This window comes from Gadus morhua, chromosome 21 (assembly GCF_902167405.1).
Source record: "Gadus morhua chromosome 21, gadMor3.0, whole genome shotgun sequence".
NCBI classification, from domain to species: domain Eukaryota; kingdom Metazoa; phylum Chordata; class Actinopteri; order Gadiformes; family Gadidae; genus Gadus; species Gadus morhua.
In genome coordinates, this window is record NC_044068.1 from 834,912 (window position 1) to 856,531 (window position 21,620).

The 21,620-nt window shown below is 49.6% G+C and overlaps 1 protein-coding gene across 3 annotated transcripts in view; it reads right to left on the minus strand.

Annotated features, from left to right (window-relative positions):
* Positions 1-244: 244 nt before the first annotated feature.
* The window catches only part of cd2ap (CD2-associated protein), a 35,996-nt gene continuing 14,620 nt past the window's right edge, over positions 245-21,620 (minus strand). For 2 of the 3 annotated variants that reach the window (XM_030345133.1, XM_030345135.1), the window contains 14 exons: positions 20,591-20,754; positions 17,676-17,757; positions 16,999-17,087; positions 14,902-15,000; positions 14,256-14,330; positions 13,930-13,966; positions 12,369-12,431; positions 10,294-10,483; positions 8,183-8,292; positions 5,935-6,044; positions 3,963-4,025; positions 3,295-3,539; positions 1,978-2,041; positions 245-1,624 (listed from right to left, as the gene is read on the minus strand). In XM_030345133.1, the coding sequence (XP_030200993.1) occupies positions 1,583-1,624; positions 1,978-2,041; positions 3,295-3,539; positions 3,963-4,025; positions 5,935-6,044; positions 8,183-8,292; positions 10,294-10,483; positions 12,369-12,431; positions 13,930-13,966; positions 14,256-14,330; positions 14,902-15,000; positions 16,999-17,087; positions 17,676-17,757; positions 20,591-20,754 (1,433 nt within the window). In that variant the 3' untranslated portion in view covers positions 245-1,582. The remainder of the gene's footprint in view (positions 1,625-1,977; positions 2,042-3,294; positions 3,540-3,962; positions 4,026-5,934; positions 6,045-8,182; positions 8,293-10,293; positions 10,484-12,368; positions 12,432-13,929; positions 13,967-14,255; positions 14,331-14,901; positions 15,001-16,998; positions 17,088-17,675; positions 17,758-20,590; positions 20,755-21,620) is intronic. The other variant, XM_030345134.1, reaches the window with a different exon arrangement.

Genomic DNA, 21,620 nt, shown 5'->3' on the forward strand with positions numbered 1-21,620 from the left:
ACCGAGCTAGGCGTGAATGAGGAGTCATGTATTCATTTAGGAGTGAGGACGATAACAACCGATGAAGACATAATCAGGCTGAACTCTATGAACGATTAAGTGAGTCTGAGTGTCTACCTCGGTCTGTGTCTCACTCCGTCTCTCCGTGTCTCAGTCTCTAGCTTGCTCTTCCATTATTAAATGCTTCAAGTAGCCCCCCCCCCCACACCCACACACACACACACACACACGAGAGACCAAGCCGTGACATTAAATAAAGATGTCATTTATTGTTGAAACCATCTGCTCATGCAATAACAGGAATGAGGATAATACAGCCGCCGATGGGAGGGTCTGAGTTCAAAGGTGTGCAGAGGAAGATGAGACAGAAGGGAGCTGAAGGCGTCCACTCAAACAGGTGGATATGAGGAGGAGGGGGAGACATCTCATCTGATGCTTCACAGAGCACCACAACGCACCGTTTATTCAGACGGCGGGGACTGGAGATGGAGGGGGAGGGGGGGGGGTGTACATGAGAGGGAACCCACTGAGGAAGGAGTGATGAGGAGGAGGAGGAGATGAGGGGATGAAGGACTAGCCCTGCTTTAGAGGCGACTGAGAGATGTCTCGGTCACTTAGTCTCAGCTGGGTCTCGGAGGAATGGTTCAAATCGGCGCACGCCCCAAAACAACTCAATAAAAACAAAGAAGAAGATGGTCCAAACTTGGAGTAGGAATGTCAGAAGACTCTTTAAAAATATAGATATACATTTATATAGCTTTATATAGGACTTCCAGAAGACATGAAGATACTTGAATCTAAACTCCCAATACACGTGATGTGGATTCTTTACAACAGGCACAGTAGTGTTGGTAGAAAACACAGACAATACAAAAAACAAGACACCCAATCGTATTGTTGCCCACCGTAGCGTCGCAACTGGGCTAGTAGTGTTAGCCAAGCTAGCAGTTTTAGCCAGGCCAGAAGTGTTAGCCAAGCAGGCCGTGTTAGCCAAGCTAGCCGTGTTAACCAAGCTAGCCGTGTTAGCCAAGCTGGCCGTATTAGCCAAGCTAGGCGTGTTAGCCAAGCTGGCCGTATTAGCCAAGCTAAGTGTGTCAGACAGGCTAACCATGCTAGCCAAGCTAGCCATGCTCATTGCATCAGACAGGCTAGCAGCAGTAGAGGCGCTAGGCCGGCGAGGCCCCCCCCCCCCCCCGCTGGAGTCGTGTCGTGTGATTATCTTAGAGGCTAACGACATCTCATTTCATTTTTTATAAAAATGCACCCCCAAAACAAATGAGCGAATCTGTCAGTAGTATGGAGACTCCGCCCCCTGCCTCACACCCGGAGCGTTCCCATGGTTACGGGCCGAGCATCTCTTTTAGGAATGGCAGAAAGAGGAAATACATCTTGAAGCTCTAGTTAGAAAAAACAACTATATGTGCAAAAGGTAATTGTTACAGATGTGGGAGAATAATTCATATTTATATAGAAACACCAATCACAGAGGGCCTCCCGCGGGTTGGTCACCGCCCTCCTCCTCCTTGATTGGTTAAAAGGCTAGCAGGTGACCTGGAAGCTGGATGCTGATTGGAGGCTGACTTCACGTCAACTGGACCGCCCGCTTTAGCTTCTCTATTTCCATCTGAGACAGACAGACAGACAGACAATTCAGCCATTATATTTCTAATTATAAATAACACTAGCGCACTATGCATTTAGGCAACTTCAGCGTGTTTAGCTAGCTCCTGCTACATTAAGGTAGCTCATGCTACATTAAGCTAGCACAAGCCCTACAGCTAGCATACTGCCTCTCTAGCGTTTATCTAGTTACATGATGCTAGCGTCTAGGAGTTTGTTACCATGGAGATCATTGTTACCATGGTGACGGAGGTTTTGTTACCATGGTGATGGAGATGTTTGTTACTATTGCACATAGATGTTTGTGACCACTGCGATGGAGATGTTTGTCACAATTGGGATGGCGATGTTCGTTACCTGCAGTGTCAGCCTCTTCAACCTCTCCTCGTCGAGCTCAGCTCGGAGCAACGCCATCTCCTTCCTACACACACACACACACACACACACACACACCTAGTTCAAAACATCATGCAAGGAAAGATTTTCTTAACATGTAGCATGTAGACCTTCACTTTGGACCTTCACTCTGGACCTTCACTCTGGACCTTCTAGTCATTCTAGACCTTCACTCTGGACCTTCACTCTGGACCTTCCAGTCCCTCTAGACCTTCACTCTGGACCTTCACTCTAGACCTTCTAGTCATTCTAGACCTCCACTCTGGACCTTCACTCTGGACCTTCACTCTGGACCTTGTAGTCATTCTAGACCTTCACTCTGGACCTTCACTCTGGACCTTGTAGTCATTCTAGACCTTCACTCTAGACTTTCACTCTAGACCTTCCAGTCCCTCTAGACCTTCACTCTGGACCTTCACTCTAGACCTTCTAGTCCCTCTAGACCTTCACTCTAGACCTTCTAGTCACTCTAGTCCCTCTAGACCTTCTAGCCATTCTAGACCTTCACTCTAGACCTTCTAGTCATTCTAGACCTTCACTCTAGACCTTCTAGTCCCTCTAGACCTTCACTCTAGACCTTCTAGTCCCTCTAGACCTTCACTCTAGACCTTCTAGTCCCTCTAGACCTTCACTCTAGACCTTCTAGTCATTCTAGACCTTCACTCTAGACCTTCTAGTCCCTCTAGACCTTCACTCTAGACCTTCTAGTCATTCTAGACCTTCACTCTAGACCTTCTAGTCCCTCTAGACCTTCACTCTAGACCTTTTAGTCATTCTAGACCTTCACTCTAGACCTTCTAGTCCCTCTAGACCTTCTAGTCATTCTAGACCTTCACTCTAGACCTTCTAATCCCTCTAGACCTTCACTCTAGACCTTCTAGTCATTCTAGACCTTCACTCTAGACCTTCTAGTCCCTCTAGACCTTCACTCTAGACCTTCTAGTCATTCTAGACCTTCACTCTAGACCTTCTAGTCCCTCTAGACCTTCACTCTAGACCTTCTAGTCATTCTAGACCTTCACTCTAGACCTTCTAGTCCCTCTAGACCTTCACTCTAGACCTTCTAGTCATTCTAGACCTTCACTCTAGACCTTCTAGTCCCTCTAGACCTTCTAGTCATTCTAGACCTTCACTCTAGACCTTCTAGTCCCTCTAGACCTTCACTCTAGACCTTCTAGTCACTCTAGTCCCTCTAGACCTTCTAGCCATTCTAGCCATTCTAGACCTTCACTCTAGACCTTCTAGTCACTCTAGACCTTCCGGGCCGGTTCTCCTTACGTCTGCTGGTTCTTGATGAGGTCCACGGACATCAGCAGGTCCCTCATCTGGTTCCTCATTTCCTCCATCTGGGAGCCCAGGTCCTCAGCTTCCAGCCGGCCCCTGGGGGGGGCCTCACGCCTGGGGGAGGCCAGGGAGGGGGCATCGGCCCAGGGCGCAGACCCCCCCCCCTCCCTGGACTCTGTAGTGGCCGGGCTGGGCTTCAGGAACCCTGCTGGGGGGCCGGCGATGGAGCTCATAGAAAGCTGTGTGGAGGAGAGAGAGAGAGACAGAGACGGAGACAGAGCGAGAGAGAGAGAGAGAGCAAGAGAGAGAGAGAGCGAGCGAGAGCGAGAGCGAGAGCGAGAGAGAGAGAGAGAGAGAGAGCGAGAGAGAGAGCGAGAGCGAGAGAGAGTGAGCTCATTGTCAAGGATCATAAAAATCTAAATTGCCGGAGCAGTTTAAAAACAAAACAAAATAAATAGCACAAAGTTAGCCGTTAATATTAAAAGTGAGGCAAGGAAGGAGCAGAGTAGGCATCTACGAGGAGAGGAGGAGAGAGGAGGCATCATGGAGGAGAGGAGAAGAGGAGAGGGGAGGCATCATGGAGGAGAGGAGAAGAGGATGGAGGAGGCATCTGGGAGGAGAGGAGAAGAGGAGGCATCTGGGAGGAGAGGATGCGTCTGTACCTTCTTGGTGTCTGATAGTTTCGGCTTGGTCTCCTCCTGCTCCTCCTCCACCTCCTTATTGGCCTGAGAACACACACACACACACACACACACACACACACACACACACACACACACACACACACACACACACACACACACACACACACACACACACACACACACACACACACACACACACACACACACACACACACACACCTTATTGTCTGATGGCAGCTAGCAAGCCGATCACGCGCCTCCAAACCTTTTGTCCTCAGGCCGCCCGTAATTATGTTCCGTCAGGATAATTAAGGCCTTTCCTTCTTCCTTCGAACCGACCTCAGTAGAGGAAGGCTTCACTTAACTGTAAACACGGGGACCGTTTCAATGATCTCTGCAATAGGAGGAACCATAACATCTACATTTTACATTTAGGGGATTTTGCTGATGCCCTATCCAAAGTGACTGACCACCATTCAACCACACGCCGACGGCAGAGTCGGCCACGCAGGGCGACAGCCGGCTCGTCGGGAGCAGTCAGGGTGAGGCGTCTTGCTCAGGGACACCTCCACACCCAGCTAGGAGGAGCCGGGGATCGAACTGGCAACCTCCCGGTGACCACGTGAGCTACATGGCGCTGTCACGCCAAATTTGTACCGGGTGCCAAATTTGTACTGGGCACGTGATCCATACGTAATCCATTCCAAACCTGCCTGGCAACGGACGATCGCGGTGAATGACGTGAAAGGTTCACGAACATTCGTGAACCTTCTATCTAGCGATCCGTTATCTGTATTGTGCTATTTCGTCCTTGACCTGCTTTAAACACTCAGTTTACTAGCTAAATTTGATTAAACAATTAAATACAATACAAATATAGAGTAAAAACAAGTGTTATCTACCGAGCCGTTTTCTGTATAATGTTATTTCGTCTTTGGCAACATGAGCGCGAATGTTTTTTCAAACCTGCCCGGCAACGGACAACCCTTACGTAATCAGCTGTCCGTTGCCAGGCAACGGACAGCTGATGACGTGCCCGGTACAAATTTGGCACCCGGTACAAATTTGGCACCCGGTACAAATTTGGCGTGAAGCGCCACGTTTCTCGTGATTCATTGATCTCAGCTGGAGGAATAACCATAAACGTGTCGCACGTTTTATTGATCCCGGATATAGGCATAACCATAACCTTGTTGACTCTTTCATTGATCCCACGGAAGAACCGACGGCCCCTTCAGCCAGAGGGAAGAGACCTGTACCGTGACTAACCACCTGTACCCTACTAACTAACCACCTGTACCCTACTAACTAACCACCTGTACCCTACTAACTAACCACCTGTACCCTACTAACTAACCACCTGTACCCTACCAACTAACCACCCGTACCCTACCAACTAACCACCCGTACCCTACTAACTAATCACCTGTAAGCTACTAACTAACCACCTTAAATAAATCAATACCAATACTGGAGTAAAGGTATCTGCTAGTGTTGGTTAACAGGTGCATGGGCAGGAGTGGTCAAACTGAAGACATTCTGAGCTTTTTGGAGATAAAAACAAGCTGGACTCAAACTGCCAAGGGACTTTCTAATCAGCGTTTTAACACAGTTATGTTTTAATTGAGTGCGAGTTGAATTGATTGGTTTGAACTATCGGTGAATGCTTGCCCTGTATGGGTCCCTTGGCGGTTGCAGAACGGTGTTGGACCCTACATTGTGTCTTTGTTCTTACTGAATTTCCTAATTTAAATGTAGCATACAAGCAATTAACTCGCGTGAGAGCGAGAGAGAGAGAGTGAGGTTGTGTATGAGTGAGTGAGTGATTGTAGTTGTCTGTGTGACTGAGTGCAGTTGTGTGTGTGTGTGTGTGTGTGTGTGTGTGTGTGTGTGTGTGTGTGTGTGTGTGTGTGTGTGTGTGTGTGTGTGTGTGTGTGTGTGTGTGTGTGTGTGTGTGTGTGTGTGTGTGTGTGTGTGTGTGTGCGCGCACCTGTCCTCCAGCGTGCCCTGGGAGCCTGCGACCGGGCATCTTGGGCCTGTTGGCTGTGAGGTGAGAGAGCTTCTCTGAAGAGGCCGAGAGAGCATCAAAACTCATCAGGTCTGGAGAGAGGGGGGGGGGAGGAATGAGGGAGGGAGGGAGGGAGATGGGGAGAGACGGATTGAGAGAGAGTAAGAGACAGAATACTTATAAGACGATGGGAAGGCGAAGACGAATGATTCCATCGTCCATTCCAACCCTCTCTCTCTCTCTCTCTCTAAACCTCCAACTGATTCTCTACCTCCATCTCTCTCTGAAACTAGCTGGAGGCTAGTGGGAGGCTAGTTGGAGGCTAGCTGGAGTCTAGCTGGAGGCTAGTTGGAGGCTAGTTGGAGGCTAGCTGGAGGCTCTCTGGAGGCTAGTTGGAGGCTAGCTGGAGGCTGGCTTGAGGCTCTCTGGAGGCTAGCTGGAGGCTAGTTCGAGTCTAACTGGAGGCTAGTTGGAGGCTAGTAGGAGGCTCTCTGGAGGCTAGTTGGAGGCTAGCTGGAGGCTAGCTGGAGGCTAGTTGGAGGCTAGCTGGAGGCTGGCTTGAGGCTCTCTGGAGGCTAGCTGGAGGCTAGTTCGAGTCTAACTGGAGGCTAGTTGGAGGCTAGTAGGAGGCTCTCTGGAGGCTAGTTGGAGGCTAGCTGGAGGCTAGCTGGAGGCTAGTTGGAGGCTAGCTGGAGGCTAGTTGGACTCTAACTGGAGGCAAGTTGGAGGCTAGCAGCAAACTAGCCAGAGGCCGGTTGAACACAGATCCAGTTTAACTGTGATCTAATCATGGCATTACATTCACGATGTAATCATGCGTGATTACATGCATGGTTATGCTGCACTGGGACCTGCGAACCCAGTCCTCCGTCCCTTCCTTCACCCTAACCCCCTGCTGTGGGGATCTGAGCGAGTCAGGCAGTGGGGGGGGGGGGGGGGGCTACCATCCCTCCTGCTGAGACCCCCCCCCCCAATGAGGACGTCACATGACGTCCTCAGTGGGGGGCCCGGAGAGACGCTGGCCTGTTCCGGGAGTGCAGATGAGGAGCAGATAAGAGGCCGTGGGGTAATGAGGAGACGCAGGGAGGCACGGCCGGGGCCAGCTGACGCCGTTACCCCGGGGCCAAACAACATTCAGAGCATGCCATTGGCCGAGAATAAACCCACTCTTCAACCCGAGCAGAGTTTCTGAGGAGCGCAACCAGGCATCAATCAGTGATGTTTATGCAAGTTCTGAGAAATCGAATGGCCTCCAGAAAACCCATTACAATCAGCAGAGCACCAAGTAAATCTGTCCCTCTGCGGGGAGCATGTGATGTTAGAGCTCACCTCCAGTTTGTAGAAGGTATGTGATGTTAGAGGTTATCTCTACATTCTGTACAGTATGTGATGCTAGATGCCAGCTCTAGTCTGTGATGCTAGCTCTAGTCTGTGATGCTAGATGTTAGCTCTAGTATGTGATGTTGGCTCTACTCTGTGATGCTAGACGCTAGCTCTAGTCTGTGATGCTAGATGCTAGCTCTAGTCTGTGATGCTAGCTCTAGTCTATGATGCTAGATGTTAGCTCTAGTCTGTGATGCTAGCTCTAGTCTGTGATGCTAGCTCTAGTCTCTGATGCTAGATGTTAGCTCTAGTCTGTGATGCTAGCACTAGTCTCTGATGCTAGATGTTAGCTCTAGTCTGTGATGTTAGCTCTAGTCTGTGATGCTAGATGCCAGCTCTAGTCTGTGATGCTAGCTCTAGTCTGTGATGCTAGATGTTAGCTCTAGTATGTGATGTTGGCTCTACTCTGTGATGCTAGACGCTAGCTCTAGTCTGTGATGCTAGATGCTAGCTCTAGTCTGTGATGCTAGCTCTAGTCTATGATGCTAGATGTTAGCTCTAGTCTGTGATGCTAGCTCTAGTCTGTGATGCTAGCTCTAGTCTCTGATGCTAGATGTTAGCTCTAGTCTGTGATGCTAGCACTAGTCTCTGATGCTAGATGTTAGCTCTAGTCTGTGATGTTAGCTCTAGTCTCTGATGCTAGATGCTAGCTCTAGTCTGTGATGCTAGATGTTAGCTCTAGTCTGTGATGTTAGCTCTAGTCTCTGATGCTAGATGCTAGCTCTAGTCTATGATGCTAGCTCTAGTCTGTGATGCTAGATGTTAGCTCTAGTCTGTGATGTTAGCTCTAGTCTCTGATGCTAGATGCTAGCTCTAGTCTGTGATGCTAGATGTCTCCTCTCCTTACCGCTCTCGGGACTCTTCTCAGCCCAGTCTCCAGAGGTGGTCCTGGGCTTGGGGAAGACCAGAGGCTCCAGGTCCGACTTGGGCCTCAGGGAACCCACCTCTCCATTGTGTCTGCAGAAGAGAAGAGGCCTTGGTACTAGGGCTGTAACGATACGCGTATCAAACCGAAAATCGCGATACTCAAAGCCACGATCCTGTCTCGCGGTGTGAGAAGGCAGAACTGCAATACGCCCTTTCTAACTCTGCGGTCAAATTGTCCGATTGAAATTTGCTAATAATTTGTCTAAATAATAGTCTGCTGACAGCGCCCCCTCCTATCGATGCCGTAAGTATGACTGCAATCCTCCGTGGCTACGGAGGATCGCATTTCTCCACAGCCGTCGAAGTGCTCATATGCGATATGAACGACATTTATCCAGAGGGGGCCTGTGTGATCCTGTCTCTAGTGTTTTGTGTGATTTGACTGGCAGTTTGTCTGCTTATAGGTCGGAATGAAGCGGCCACCGATTATTGACAGGATGGGTACTTTATTCTACCGGACTCGTTCGCTTCTTCACTAGACACACGCGCTACCGCTCGCTCTCCTCGCTCGTCCACTCACTCGCTGACGTCACTCACACACGCATACGCACATTGCCATTCTGGCGCACACACATATGCTACTCGTAACGCCTCGTTATTGCGACGTTCATGACCTTCAGGTTTTTCTCCATCTATTGAAAGTTAGGCTATTAAACATGTTGCATTCTATACGGCCTGATTATGTCATTATTTAAGCTACATAGCCTAATAAGAAGTGCTAATAAGGATATTTGACTAAACCAACCAAACAGTTGAAAAAAGCATCCTCCCACACGTTATGTCTTATTCATTTAGCTATACTTTAATAGTATTCTTTCTGTTCAAATCTGTTCAGTGTTCCAAATTATTTGTTATTAAATGTTACATTAAGTTAATTGGTATACAAGTGTTGTTTAAATAAAATGCTTTTTAAATTTCAAAAAATCGTGGGATGTATCGAACCGTGGGTCAAAAATCGTGATACAAACCGAATCGTGAGTTTGTGTATCGTTACAGCCCTACTTGGTACCATACCTAACCATCCATAACCTGCTTACTAACCACCTTTAACCTACTCACTAACCACCTGTACCCTACTAACAAACCACCTGTGATCTACTCACTAACCACCTGTACCCTACTAACAAACCACCTGTACCCTACTCACTAACCACCTGTACCCTACTCACTAACCATCTGTACCCTACTCACTAACCACCTGTACCCTACTAACTAACCACCTGTACCCTACTAACTAACCACCTGTACCCTACTAACTAACCACCTGTACCCTACTAACTAACCACCTGTACCCTGCTCACTATCCACCTGTAACCTACTAACTAACCACCTGTACCCTGCTCACTATCCACCTGTAACCTACTTATTAACCACCTGTAACCTACTTATTAACCACCTGTACCCTACTAACTAACCACCTGTACCCTACTAACTAACCACCTGTACCCTACTAACTAACCACCTGTACCCTACTAAATAACCACCTGTACCCTACTAACTAACCACCTGTAACCTACTTATTAACCACCTGTACCCTACTAACTAACCACCTGTAACCTACTTATTAACCACCTGTACCCTACTAACTAACCACCTGTACCCTGCTAACTAACCACCTGTACCCTACTAACTAACCACCTGTACCCTACTAACTAACCACCTGTACCCTACTCACTATCCACCTGTAACCTACTTATTAACCACCTGTACCCTACTAACTAACCACCTGTACCCTACTAACTAACCACCTGTACCCTACTAACTAACCACCTCTACCCTACTATCTAACCACCTGTACCCTACTAATTAACCACCACTACCCTACTAACTAACCACCTGTAACCTACTTATTAACCACCTGTAACCTACTAACTAACCACCTGTACCCTACTAACTAACCACCTGTACCCTACTAACTAACCACCTGTACCCTACTAACTAACCACCCCTAACCTGAGCACTGTTCCCAAGCAGGGCTCTGGCGGGGGTCAATGGTTTGAGGTCCATGTCTTCCTGTAGTGGGGGTCTCACTTGGTGACGGTGGGGGGAGGGGTTCCAGGGGTCACGGCGGTGCTGGGGGTCAGCGCGGGGCTGGAGGTCATGGAGGTCAGGGGTTTGTCCGGTCTCTTGGGGGGCGCCCCGCTCAGACGGTGCTTCAGCGGCAGGGGGAGGGGCTTCTTGGAGACCAGGGGGGCGGCGGGCTTGGAGGGCTTGAGGTCCACTGGAGAACACACACACACACACACACACACACACACACACACACACACACACACACACACACACACACACACACACACACACACACACACACGTCAAAAAGGCCTATTGTGGTTAGCGATGGTTACAGTAACCCTGCTATATAATAAACAAATGAGTCAAACTTCTTGGTTATTCAAGGACAATACACAGATTAAGGATGATTTGGAAATGTTTATTTCTCAACTCCAACATTCAAATAAACTTTTGCTAAAAATTTACAAAAACTAAGAAATGTGTACAGTAATGTTGCAAAATAACAATATTTTCCCAAATTAAATAAATATATAGACTTTCTTTTTCAAAATAAAGGCATTTCTGCCATTCAAACCGATTTTCACAACAGTACACCTGAATTAAATAAACAGAACAATAAAACAAACTCAAAGAAGGCGTTCTGAAGGCCTGAGCCATAGCACAGGCCAGGTTCCCTCGGGTCGGATCCTCGGAGAACAGGACGTCTTCAGGCAGAGGCCCTTCACCTCCAGGTCCTCGTCACCACCTCGCTCTGTGGATCTGAAGGAGGGCTCAGTCGTGTGCTGACCACAGGCTCCTCTGCGCTGAGTGGAGCGCCAGCTCAAGTGGAAACGGCTCCGCCTCCACTTCAGCCTCGCCACGGCGTTGGCTGTCGAGGTCCGGGAGAGTGACCTGAGCTGACCTTCTTTCCTCTGGGCCGTTTAAGGCACTCATGTAAATTTGCCGTGATGCTGTGTGGAGTAGCGACTTCCAGCTAGCATGTTTTACACCGTGTGATTGACGTTGTGTTTCTTCCGGCACCAGCTCGTCAGCCTCCATGTTGCCGCCGGCAGCCATTTCTTCCACCTACTAGTCCAAGCCGGTAATGTGCTTTTTAGTGACACGATTCGATGGGTGACTATGAGCATGAAAAAGTGTGATACCGACTGGTCTGCACACCGGACATGTAACCATACACGCTTTACTGTGTGCACAGACACTGATAGACAACCTAGGGGGGCGCTTGGAACGTGATTCCATTTTTGGGGGGGGGGGGATTATAAACTTTCATTGGTTTTGCTACCTGAAATAAATAGCCTATATTAATTTATTGGTTTCATTTATTGGCTGATAGCAAGAACAAAATATCAAATGTTGTTTCATACCCCGTTTTCCTCCTTCCTGTTGCTGTTGTTCAAACACAAAATAGATAGGTCAAAAAATGTAGAGAACCACTGTGCTGTCTAAACAACAAATAGGCTACATTAAATGTTTTAAATTAACGTCTCATACACTTGGAATAAATGACTACTACCCATGTAGTGCATATCGAATAATAGCACTAAGAAATGGCTAAAACACATCTGATTAAGATCTAATGTGCATCTAAAAAGCGTGTGATAAACGAACACATGAACGATGTGTTTTGAGTGTTTCCAACTCAGAATCAATTTCCTCCGAGGAAAGATTGCATCGAATGTTGTGCCCCCCCGGACAGAGAGTCTTTCACTTTACTGGGATGGACTCAGGGCAGACATCAGGGGTCGGCCTGAACGTTCTGCTGAACACTGGCGCTATGTCTCCTGGCCTTCTGGACCCAGATAGGATCGGGATGTCGTGTGATCATTTAGATATTGATCTGAAAACACGCTTGGAATACTTGCAATGGATGACTCATGCAACAACCGGGTCAATATACGCCTGAAAACAGCCCCTTCGAAACCCCCGTTAAGTATGAGTCGTACCCCACTCAGCTCTCCTCTGAGACTCAAAGCGACCGCACACATTGTATAACGGCAGATTCAGAGGTTCAACTCAATGTTTAAAGCAGGCATGGGGAGGGTGAGACAGGGGAGGGGTGAGACAGGGGAGGGCTGGGGGGGGAGACGTACCTCTGTCTTCTGACCGGGCAAACTGCGGTTTCCGGTCGGTGTTGGGAATGTCGGGTCGGAGCGCTGAAGAGCCAAACATTGAAAAGCGGGATTTAGGATCAGATCGAAGCCAGAGACAATTATGGCTGACTGTAGTCACCTGGTCTGGCTCTAGTCACCTGGTCTGGCTCTAGTCACCTGGTCTGGCTCTAGTCACCTGGTCTGACTCTAGTCACCTGGTCTGACTCTAGTCACCTGGTCTGACTCTAGTCACCTGGTCTGACTCTAGTCACCTGGTCTGACTCTAGTCACCAGGGGCCGGTTGCACCAACTGGGCGTAACTAAGCCTGGTCGTAACTGCTAAGTAGGTCTTAGTTACGACCTGGCGTTAGAATGGAACTAACGCCGGTTGCACCAACGGGACTTACGCCTGGTCCTAACTACGCCCGGTCTTAGCCATGCGCGGCCATGTGAATGTTCCATGGAATGCGCATATCACCGCGTTGCTAGGATACCTCGTGACAACAGCTGTTTACTATTTTACTTGACATGCTGTTGGACACCGAAATAAATAATTCATTCGTTCACTCATTGTCATTCATCAATTGTGTTAATGCCTAACAATAAAACACTGCAAATGAATATAATTAAAATATGTATTTGTAATGTCTGGTTTACGACGAGCAGGCATTTAGACGGGAATGGTTCTTTTTGACAGAAGCAATGCATTGAACATCATCAAATGACACGGAGCTAAATTGAGTTGTTTTGAGACTGTAGGAGAGATTTGTTTAATTTGTCGGCCTATATAAAACATATAAACATAGTTAAAACAACATTCGCAACTGATAAATGCAGTTTAGTGAAGCGTACTGAGCAGTTGCATTGGATTGGATCTAATTGCTATAGAAACAGCCTGGAATTTCTACTCTACGCCTGCCCCTGACCAGGCGTAGGATTTACGCCTGGTCTTAGTGAAAAGAACGCTAAGCCCAGTTGGTGCAACGGTTAGGTTGGACTTAGAACGCCAAGTTACGACCAGGCGTAGTTACGACCAGGCGTAGTTACGACCAGGCGTAGTTACGACCAGGCGTAGTTACGACCAGGCGTAGTTACGACCAGGCTTACGCCCAGTTGGTGCAACCGGCCCCTGGTCTGACTCTAGTCACCTGTGGCTCTAAGGTGACCGGAGCAAGACACACACACACACACACACACACACACACACACACACACACACACACACACACACACACACACACACACACACACACACACACACACACACACACACACACACACACACACACACACACACACACACACCTCTCTGCGGTGTGAAGTGATTTAGATTGAAACTTTATTTAACGTTATGAAAGATAACATCTTAAGCTGGGTTTCCTTATGGAACAGGCCACATGAGGGCCCCCAAAGATAGAAAGCAATCAAGAGGCCATTTTGCAGGGCCACAAGAAAAGCGTTTGATCAATACTGTCCTTGTGCCGTCGCTTAGCAACAGGAGCATTGTGACAAGAAAAGAGAATTGATGGTTGCGTTGCTAGACCAGCAAAAAAAGACTCACCAGTGTGTTTAGACGGGGGTGGCGGCTTCTTCGGCTTCTGACAGACAGACAGACAGACAGACAGACAGACAGACAGACAGACAGACAGACAGACAGACAGACAGACAGACAGACAGACAGACAGAGAGAGAGAGATGCACTCATTAAAGCAGTAGGCAGTGAGTGGAGAGGGCTGACTGAGCGGTCTGGGGTCATCCTGGGGTCACCCTGGGGTCACCCTGGGGTCACCCTGCCCTCCAGTCCCTCCCATGGGGTGGTTAAACATGCCCGGGTGCCCTTGAGCAAGGCAGTAACAGAACACCATGTTGAGGGGGCCGGGGACTCACCTCCTCTGGCTCCTGCTTGGATGACGATGATGATGATGATGATGGGGGTGTCATCGACGGCCTCACGGCGTGGTCCTGGGGGCAGAACCACACCACCATGGATGAGGCGGGGTTAGAGCTCAGGTCGGCCATCAGATCAAAGAACTCATTTGTGGTCAGGCACACACAAACAAGACATACCTCAGCAATAAATAGTTAGGAATCATCCACGAGAATAAATAGATTCTTAAAAGTTAAATAAACCCTGTGGGTTTGGGTAGGGAGAATACCGAGTGTAGGCTGGTGGAAGGTGAATAGGTTGAAGTCCGAAGTGATGGGTTGGGTTGTGCAGGGTCGGTTGGGGGGCTTACTGTCTTATGTGTTTTAGACAGGACTGTGATCAGCCCATCTGTTCACACTCACTGTGCTCGTTGTGCATGAGGAGAGTCTTCTACAAGGCTAGGAAGAGCTACCGCTAAAGCTAGCGAGCTAGTCTCCGATTTTTTGGGGGCGTGGTTTTGGAGGGAGCGCTGAAGAGAGGCGTGGCCTAATCGAGATACTCCAACATAATTACCCTACCTTTTTTAAAGCGTTGATCATGATCATTAAAAAAAGGCCACGCCCCCTCATGCTTGAAACACCGTAGCAAGCCATCGGATTGGCTCACCTCCTTGTCGGCGTCGGTAACCATGGCTACGAAGTTGTCCGGGAACACGCCCGATTTCCCGTTGATCTCTCCTCGCCACCAGCCGGGCTCACCGGTGTCCTGGAAGAGGAGGAGGAGGAGGAGGAGGAGGACAGAGTCGACAGGAGGAAGAGGAGGAGAAAGAGAACAGAGGAAGAGGAAGAGGAGAGAGTCAGGAGGAGGAAGAGGAGGAGGAAGAGGAGAGAGTCAGGAGGAGGAGGAGGAGGAGGAGGAGGACAGAGTCGACAGGAGGAAGAGGGGGAGAAAGAGAACAGAGGAAGAGGAGAGAGTCAGGAAGAGGAAGAGGAAGAGGAGAGAGTCAGGAGGAGGAGGAGGAGGAGGAGAGAGACAGGCAGAAGATGAGGAGGAGAACAGAGAAAGCAGTACGGGAGGGGATTAATTAGGAGGAGATAAGAGATTGGAAGAGTTTCTTCAGGGAACGTGTAGCATGGTGTTATGTTTTTTTATTTATTCTAACCGAGACATTGTCTGTTTACTGACGCTAACATGCTAATGCCAGCCTTTGTTCTTGTGTGCATTAACATCAGCTAACATTTAAACCAAACGGTACTAACTGTGCTCTACTGTATGCGTGTGCTACACCAGGTGGCCACCAGGGGGGGCACCACCTGCTGCTGGTTCCAGTCAGCGTACAGCAGCGATTGGAAAAAACTATATTTTCCGGGAATCAGTTCTTTCAGTTCCGTTCACTATCATCATTCCTTTGTTTGATTCGTTTGTTGGATTCGTTCGTTGAGTCAGATGGTCTGTTACTTCATTTGGCATGTTCTGGCGAAATTACCCAGGTTAAATGTTAATATTAAGCATGTATATAAAAGCACATACGTGCCTTTTTTTCATAATGGGGTGCAGTAACAATTAAATGGCGTCTTGTGGCCTAATCGAGTGCCATGGCGACGCGATTGCTACCTGCTGTAGTACTCTCATTGGCTGAATCTTTGAAACGTTTTAGACTTAATCAATATAAGGTTGCGGGGAGACGGAGCTCTGTTCGTTTGCATATTTTGTTTACATGACCATATTTTTGTTCTATGTTTAAAAAAAAAAAAGAATCAAAGAATCAGTTCTCTTGTTTTGGGAATCAGTTCTCGTAGTTCACCTTCGGGATTCGTTCGTTGTGAACGAATCATTCGCCACCGACCCATCCCTAGTGTACACCTTCATGTCAAACCTGTAGCTGTAAAGACCATGATTAAGGCCCTACGATTTACATGATGCGGAAATTGCGGAAATCTGTACTAGAAATTGAGTCATATGGAAAATGCATAATTTGCATAATTTTCCGTAATTTACCTGAATTTAAAAATAATAATCCTCAAAGGAAGGCCTGATTATTGCAGTAACCTAGATGATTTAATAATTGTAATCTGACAAAAGAGTAACAGGGCAATACCGGGATATATATTGCGTCGGGGAGGAACTGTCTCATTCCATCCTGTCAACATACTATTGATCGGACTCATAACAATGGATGTGTCGACCACTTAAAGTCTGCAGCCCGTGTCAAGAACTAGGAACAGCTCTGTGTTACAACAGCATTCCTCCTCAAGCCACTGTTTATCGCAAGCACATGCGCAAATTCAAGACGAGACATTATCCAGGGCTTTTGTGTCAGTGGGCAGCGAGTCTGACACCCTTTAGAAGAGATCCGACGCTCTTCTCTAGTGAAGCGTTTCAAACAGGCGAGCGCGTTGCCTGAATATGAATGCACCATACGGCAGACTCACCTAACCGGTGTGTTGCACCGACCGATAACGGCCGTTTGACAGAAGATCGTTCTGAACATCGTCATTTGATGGGCGGTCCGCTTTTAAGTTGTGATATTCCAAACGACGAGCTGTCTCCATCTAGTTAACCATCGTTCCATAGTTCTAAATCTTACATCGTTAATAATGTACCGTTATATATTATTAAATTGTTGACGTAAATAAAACAGATTTCATAAGGCTCTACATGGTACCTCGGCCTTGAGATCCGTTCTTCGCGTTGCTATGGGAACAAGTAGCCTGGTTTGTTTTTAACACCCTTATGAGCTTGACCTTTGACCCCAGGGCGCACCTTGCTCAGGATGTGGATGATGTCATCCTCCTTCAGACTTAGCTCGTCCTCATTGGTCGAGTCAAACGTGTAGGTCACCTTGCAGTATTCTGGGGGGGCGGGGGGGGGGGGGGGGGGGGGAGGAGAGGGAGAAATAAAGGGTGAGAAAGAGACGACAAAGAGAAAGAGTGAGAGAATTGACAAATTAATGAGATCACTTCCTAGCAGATATAACCAATAACTTTTAACTAATTACTATAACTGATCCTAAGGAGCGTGCTTAATGGGCTACATGTGTTGGCTCATCTCGGCGGAGGTTAACCGGTTAGCTGGCATCACAGGTAACCCAACATACACAGTGCCGAAAATAGTGCGGAATCATCCACGAGTCTGTAGACAAACTATAGTCCTGCTGTATTGTTACCGACACTCTTAGTGTATTTCCACTGTACCCCCCAAAAGAAGAGTTTGGTATTCAACAACTGGTTTGAAACCAGGTAGGACAGGCAAACTGATTTAGGGATATCTGGGCGCATCGCTTTAAGGTCATGGAAGACTTGGATCTTAAACATTATTCAAAAACAGATATCGATAAAAATAAATACAATTATACACAGTGTACTGTTGGACCAATCCATCACAGTTCTCAGGCAGCATGACGGAGACGACGGCATCCCGTCTCTGGTCGCCACGGTTACCTTGAGCTCTGCTGTCTGCGGGCGGGGGCGGGGCGGCGGGGGCGGGGCCTGGCTTGCCAACGGATGGTAAGGATGGGATTGGCTGGAATGAAGCAAACCACACAGATGGAGATGATATCCTCATTTATGATTGGATGATTGGGGGGGGGGGGGGGGGAGACCTGTGACATCATATTGGAGGATTCACTGGCTCCAGGATCTGTTCTATACGGACAGGTTCTATGTGGATATGTTCTATACGGACCGGTTCTATGTTGACCGGTTCTATGTGGATATGTTCTATATGGACCGGTTCTATGTTGACCGGTTCTATGTGGATATGTTCTATATGGACCGGTTCTATGTGGATATGTTCTTTATGGACCGGTTCTATGTGGATATGTTCTATATGGACCGGTTCTATGTTGACCAGTTGTATATGGAAATGTTCTATATGGACCGGTTCTATGCATACATGTTCTATGTGCAATGGTTCTATGTGACCTGGTTCCATGTTTATGGGCTCTTTGAGGACCCGTTCTATAGGGTGAGTTTCTATGTTGATGGTTCTATAAGGAAGAAGGTAAACCCAACAGCAGGAGGGAGTGGAGGACATAAACGAGGAGGTGGAGGAGGAGAGGAAGGAGGTGGAGGAGGTGGGGGTGGGGAGGGAGGAGGAGAGGGAGAGGGGGGAGGTGATGGAGGAGGTGGGGGGAGGAGAGGGGGGAGGTGGGGGGAGGTGATGGAGGAGGAGGGGGGAGGAGAGGGGGGAGGTGATGGAGGAGAGGGGGGAGGAGAGGGGGGAGGTGATGGAGGAGGAGAGGGGGGAGGAGAGGGGGGAGGTGATGGAGGAGGAGGGGGGAGGAGAGGGGAGACGTGATGGAGGAGGAGGGGGGAGGAGAGGGGGGAGGTGGGGGGAGGAGAGGGGGGAGGTTGGGGGAGGTGATGGAGGAGGAGGGGGGAGGAGAGGGGAGAGGTGATGGAGGAGGAGGGGGGAGGAGAGGGGGGAGGTGATGGAGGAGAGGGGGGAGGAGAGGGGGGAGGTGATGGAGGAGGAGGGGGGAGGAGAGGGGAGAGGTGATGGAGGAGGAGGGGGGAGGAGAGGGGGGAGGTGATGGAGGAGGAGGGGTGAGGAGAGGGGAGAGGTGATGGAGGAGGAGGGGGGAGGAGAGGGGGGAGGTGATGGAGGAGAGGGGGGAGGAGAGGGGGGAGGTGATGGAGGAGAGGGGGGAGGAGAGGGGAGGTGATGAGGAGGAGGGGGGAGGAGAGGGGAGGTGATGGAGGAGGAGGGGGGGAGGAGAGGGGGGAGGTGATGGAGGAGGAGGGGGGAGGAGAGGGGAGGTGATGGAGGAGGAGGGGGGGAGGAGAGGGGGGAGGTGATGGAGGAGGAGGGGGGGAGGAGAGGGGGGAGGTGATGGAGGAGGAGGGGGGAGGCTAGGTGGAGGAGACAGACGAGGTGGGCGGAGGAGTGGCCGGAGATGGGGGGGAGGTGATGGATGGAGGTGAGAGTGAGAGTGGAGTGAGGGGGGAGGGGGGAGGGGGGAGGGGCAGCAGTGTGTGAGTGCTGTGGGGGAGGAGAGAGGAGGACACTCAGAACAGTATTGTCATGCTGCTGTTGTTAGCCTATAGCATCCAACGCTAGGGAAGCAGCTCCAGAAAACAGAGCTAATGTTAGCTACGGTTAGCATATAGCAGGAATAAGGTAGCTAGCCTATAGCGCAGAATGCTAGGGAAGGAGCTAGCATATATACACAACACACATTATACATGAAAGAGCCGTTTTACAGAAAAGAACACTAAACACGGAGATAGCGTATTAGCATGCAGCACATAGCGTCAATGAACCAGCTAGCCTATGAAACCTCATGGCACCTCCGGGACCGCCTAATCTGGACCGGATTGACCTCCAGGACTACCTAATCTGTACCGGATTGACTTCCAGGACTACCTAATCTGGACCGGATTGACCTCCAGGACTACCTAATCTGGACCGGATTGACCTCTAGGACTACCTAATCTGTACCGGATTGACCTCCAGGACTACCTAATCTGTACCGGATTGACTTCCAGGACTACCTAATCTGTACCGGATTGACCTCCAGGACTACCTAATCTGTACCGGATTGACCTCTAGGACTACCTAATCTGTACCGGATTGACCTCCAGGACTACCTAATCTGTACCGGATTGACCTCCAGGACTACCTAATCTGGACCGGATTGACCTCTAGGACTACCTAATCTGTACCGGATTGACCTCCAGGACTACCTAATCTGTACCGGATTGACTTCCAGGACTACCTAATCTGTACCGGATTGACTTCCAGGACTACCTAATCTGTACCGGATTGACCTCCAGGACTACCTAATCTGTACCGGATTGACCTCTAGGACTACCTAATCTGTACCGGATTGACCTCCAGGACTACCTAATCTGTACCGGATTGACCTCCAGGACTACCTAATCTGGACCGGATTGACCTCTAGGACTACCTAATCTGTACCGGATTGACCTCCAGGACTACCTAATCTGTACCGGATTGACTTCCAGGACTACCTAATCTGGACCGGATTGAGCTCCAGGACTATCTAATCTGGACCGGATTGACCTCCAGGACTACCTAATCTGGACCGGATTGACCTCCAGGACCACCTAATCTGGACCGGATTGACCTCCAGGACCACCTAATCTGGACCGGATTGACCTCCAGGACCACCTAATCTGGACCGGATTGACCTCCAGGACCACCTAATCTGGACCGGATTGACCTCCAGGACTACCTAATCTGTACCGGATTGACCTCCAGGACTACCTAATCTGTACCGGATTGACCTCCAGGACTACCTAATCTGGACCGGATTGACCTCCAGGACTATCTAATCTGGACCGGATTGACCTCCAGGACTACCCAATCTAGACGGGACCCCAGGACCCACCTTGTCGCGGCGCTCCTCCTTGTCCGGACTGTGGGGGCGGGTCCGGAGCTTCACAGACCCCTCCCTGAAGATGTCTCCGAAGCCGAAGCCGAGGACCTTCTTAGGGGGAACAACGACCCCGTTACCTGGGCCAGGGGAGGAGGGGTCCAGCACCTCCTTACCATCTGGGGGGGGGGGGGGGGAGGGGAGGGAGGGGAGGGAGAGAGAGGGGAGGGAGCAGTAGGAGAGAGAGGGAGGGGAGGGAGAGAGAGGGAGGAGTAGGAGAGAGAGGGAGGGGAGGGAGGGAGGGGAGGGGAGGGAGGGGAGGGAGAGGAGGGGGAGAGAGGGAGGGGAGGGGAGGGAGGAGTAGGAGAGAGAGGGAGGGGAGGGAGGGAGGGGAGGGGAGGGAGGGGAGGGAGAGAGAGGAGAGGGAGGGGAGGGAGAGAGAGGAGAGGGAGGGGAGGGAGGGGAGGGAGGGAGGGGAGGGAGAGAGGGAGCGAGAGCGAGGAAGGGAGGGAAAGAAGGACGGAGGGAGCGAGGGAGGAAGATGAAGAGATGCAAAGGAAAAGGAGGGAGGGGGAAGGAGGCGAGAGAGAGAAGAAGAAGGAAAAGTAGGAGAGAGAGAGAGAGAGAGAGAGAGAGAGAGAGAGAGAGAGAGAGAGCGAGAGGAAGAAGCTTTGTTAAGGGACCCATAAACTAACAACCCTTCCACACACACCTGTCTACCTGCGTGTTCTACCTGTTCTCTGGGGACCACACCTCCAGCACACTGTTAATGCATACTGTTGACACACAGAGAGAACGCGCTGCATGCTAATAAACCAACAAACAGCTCAGACAGAGGAAGAGGCCGTTAACACACACTACAGGCAAATAGAAACTAAATGACGTAAATACCAAGAGAGGCCTTGGAACAGCTGTAAACCACGGGCGGGGACGGGGGTTGAAGGTGGAACGTTGCTGGATCAACAGAATGCGGATTGAACGCATCGGCATGCTAGCACATGCAGCCTAGCCTTGAGGAACGAGCCTGCATTCAAACACCAGCTTA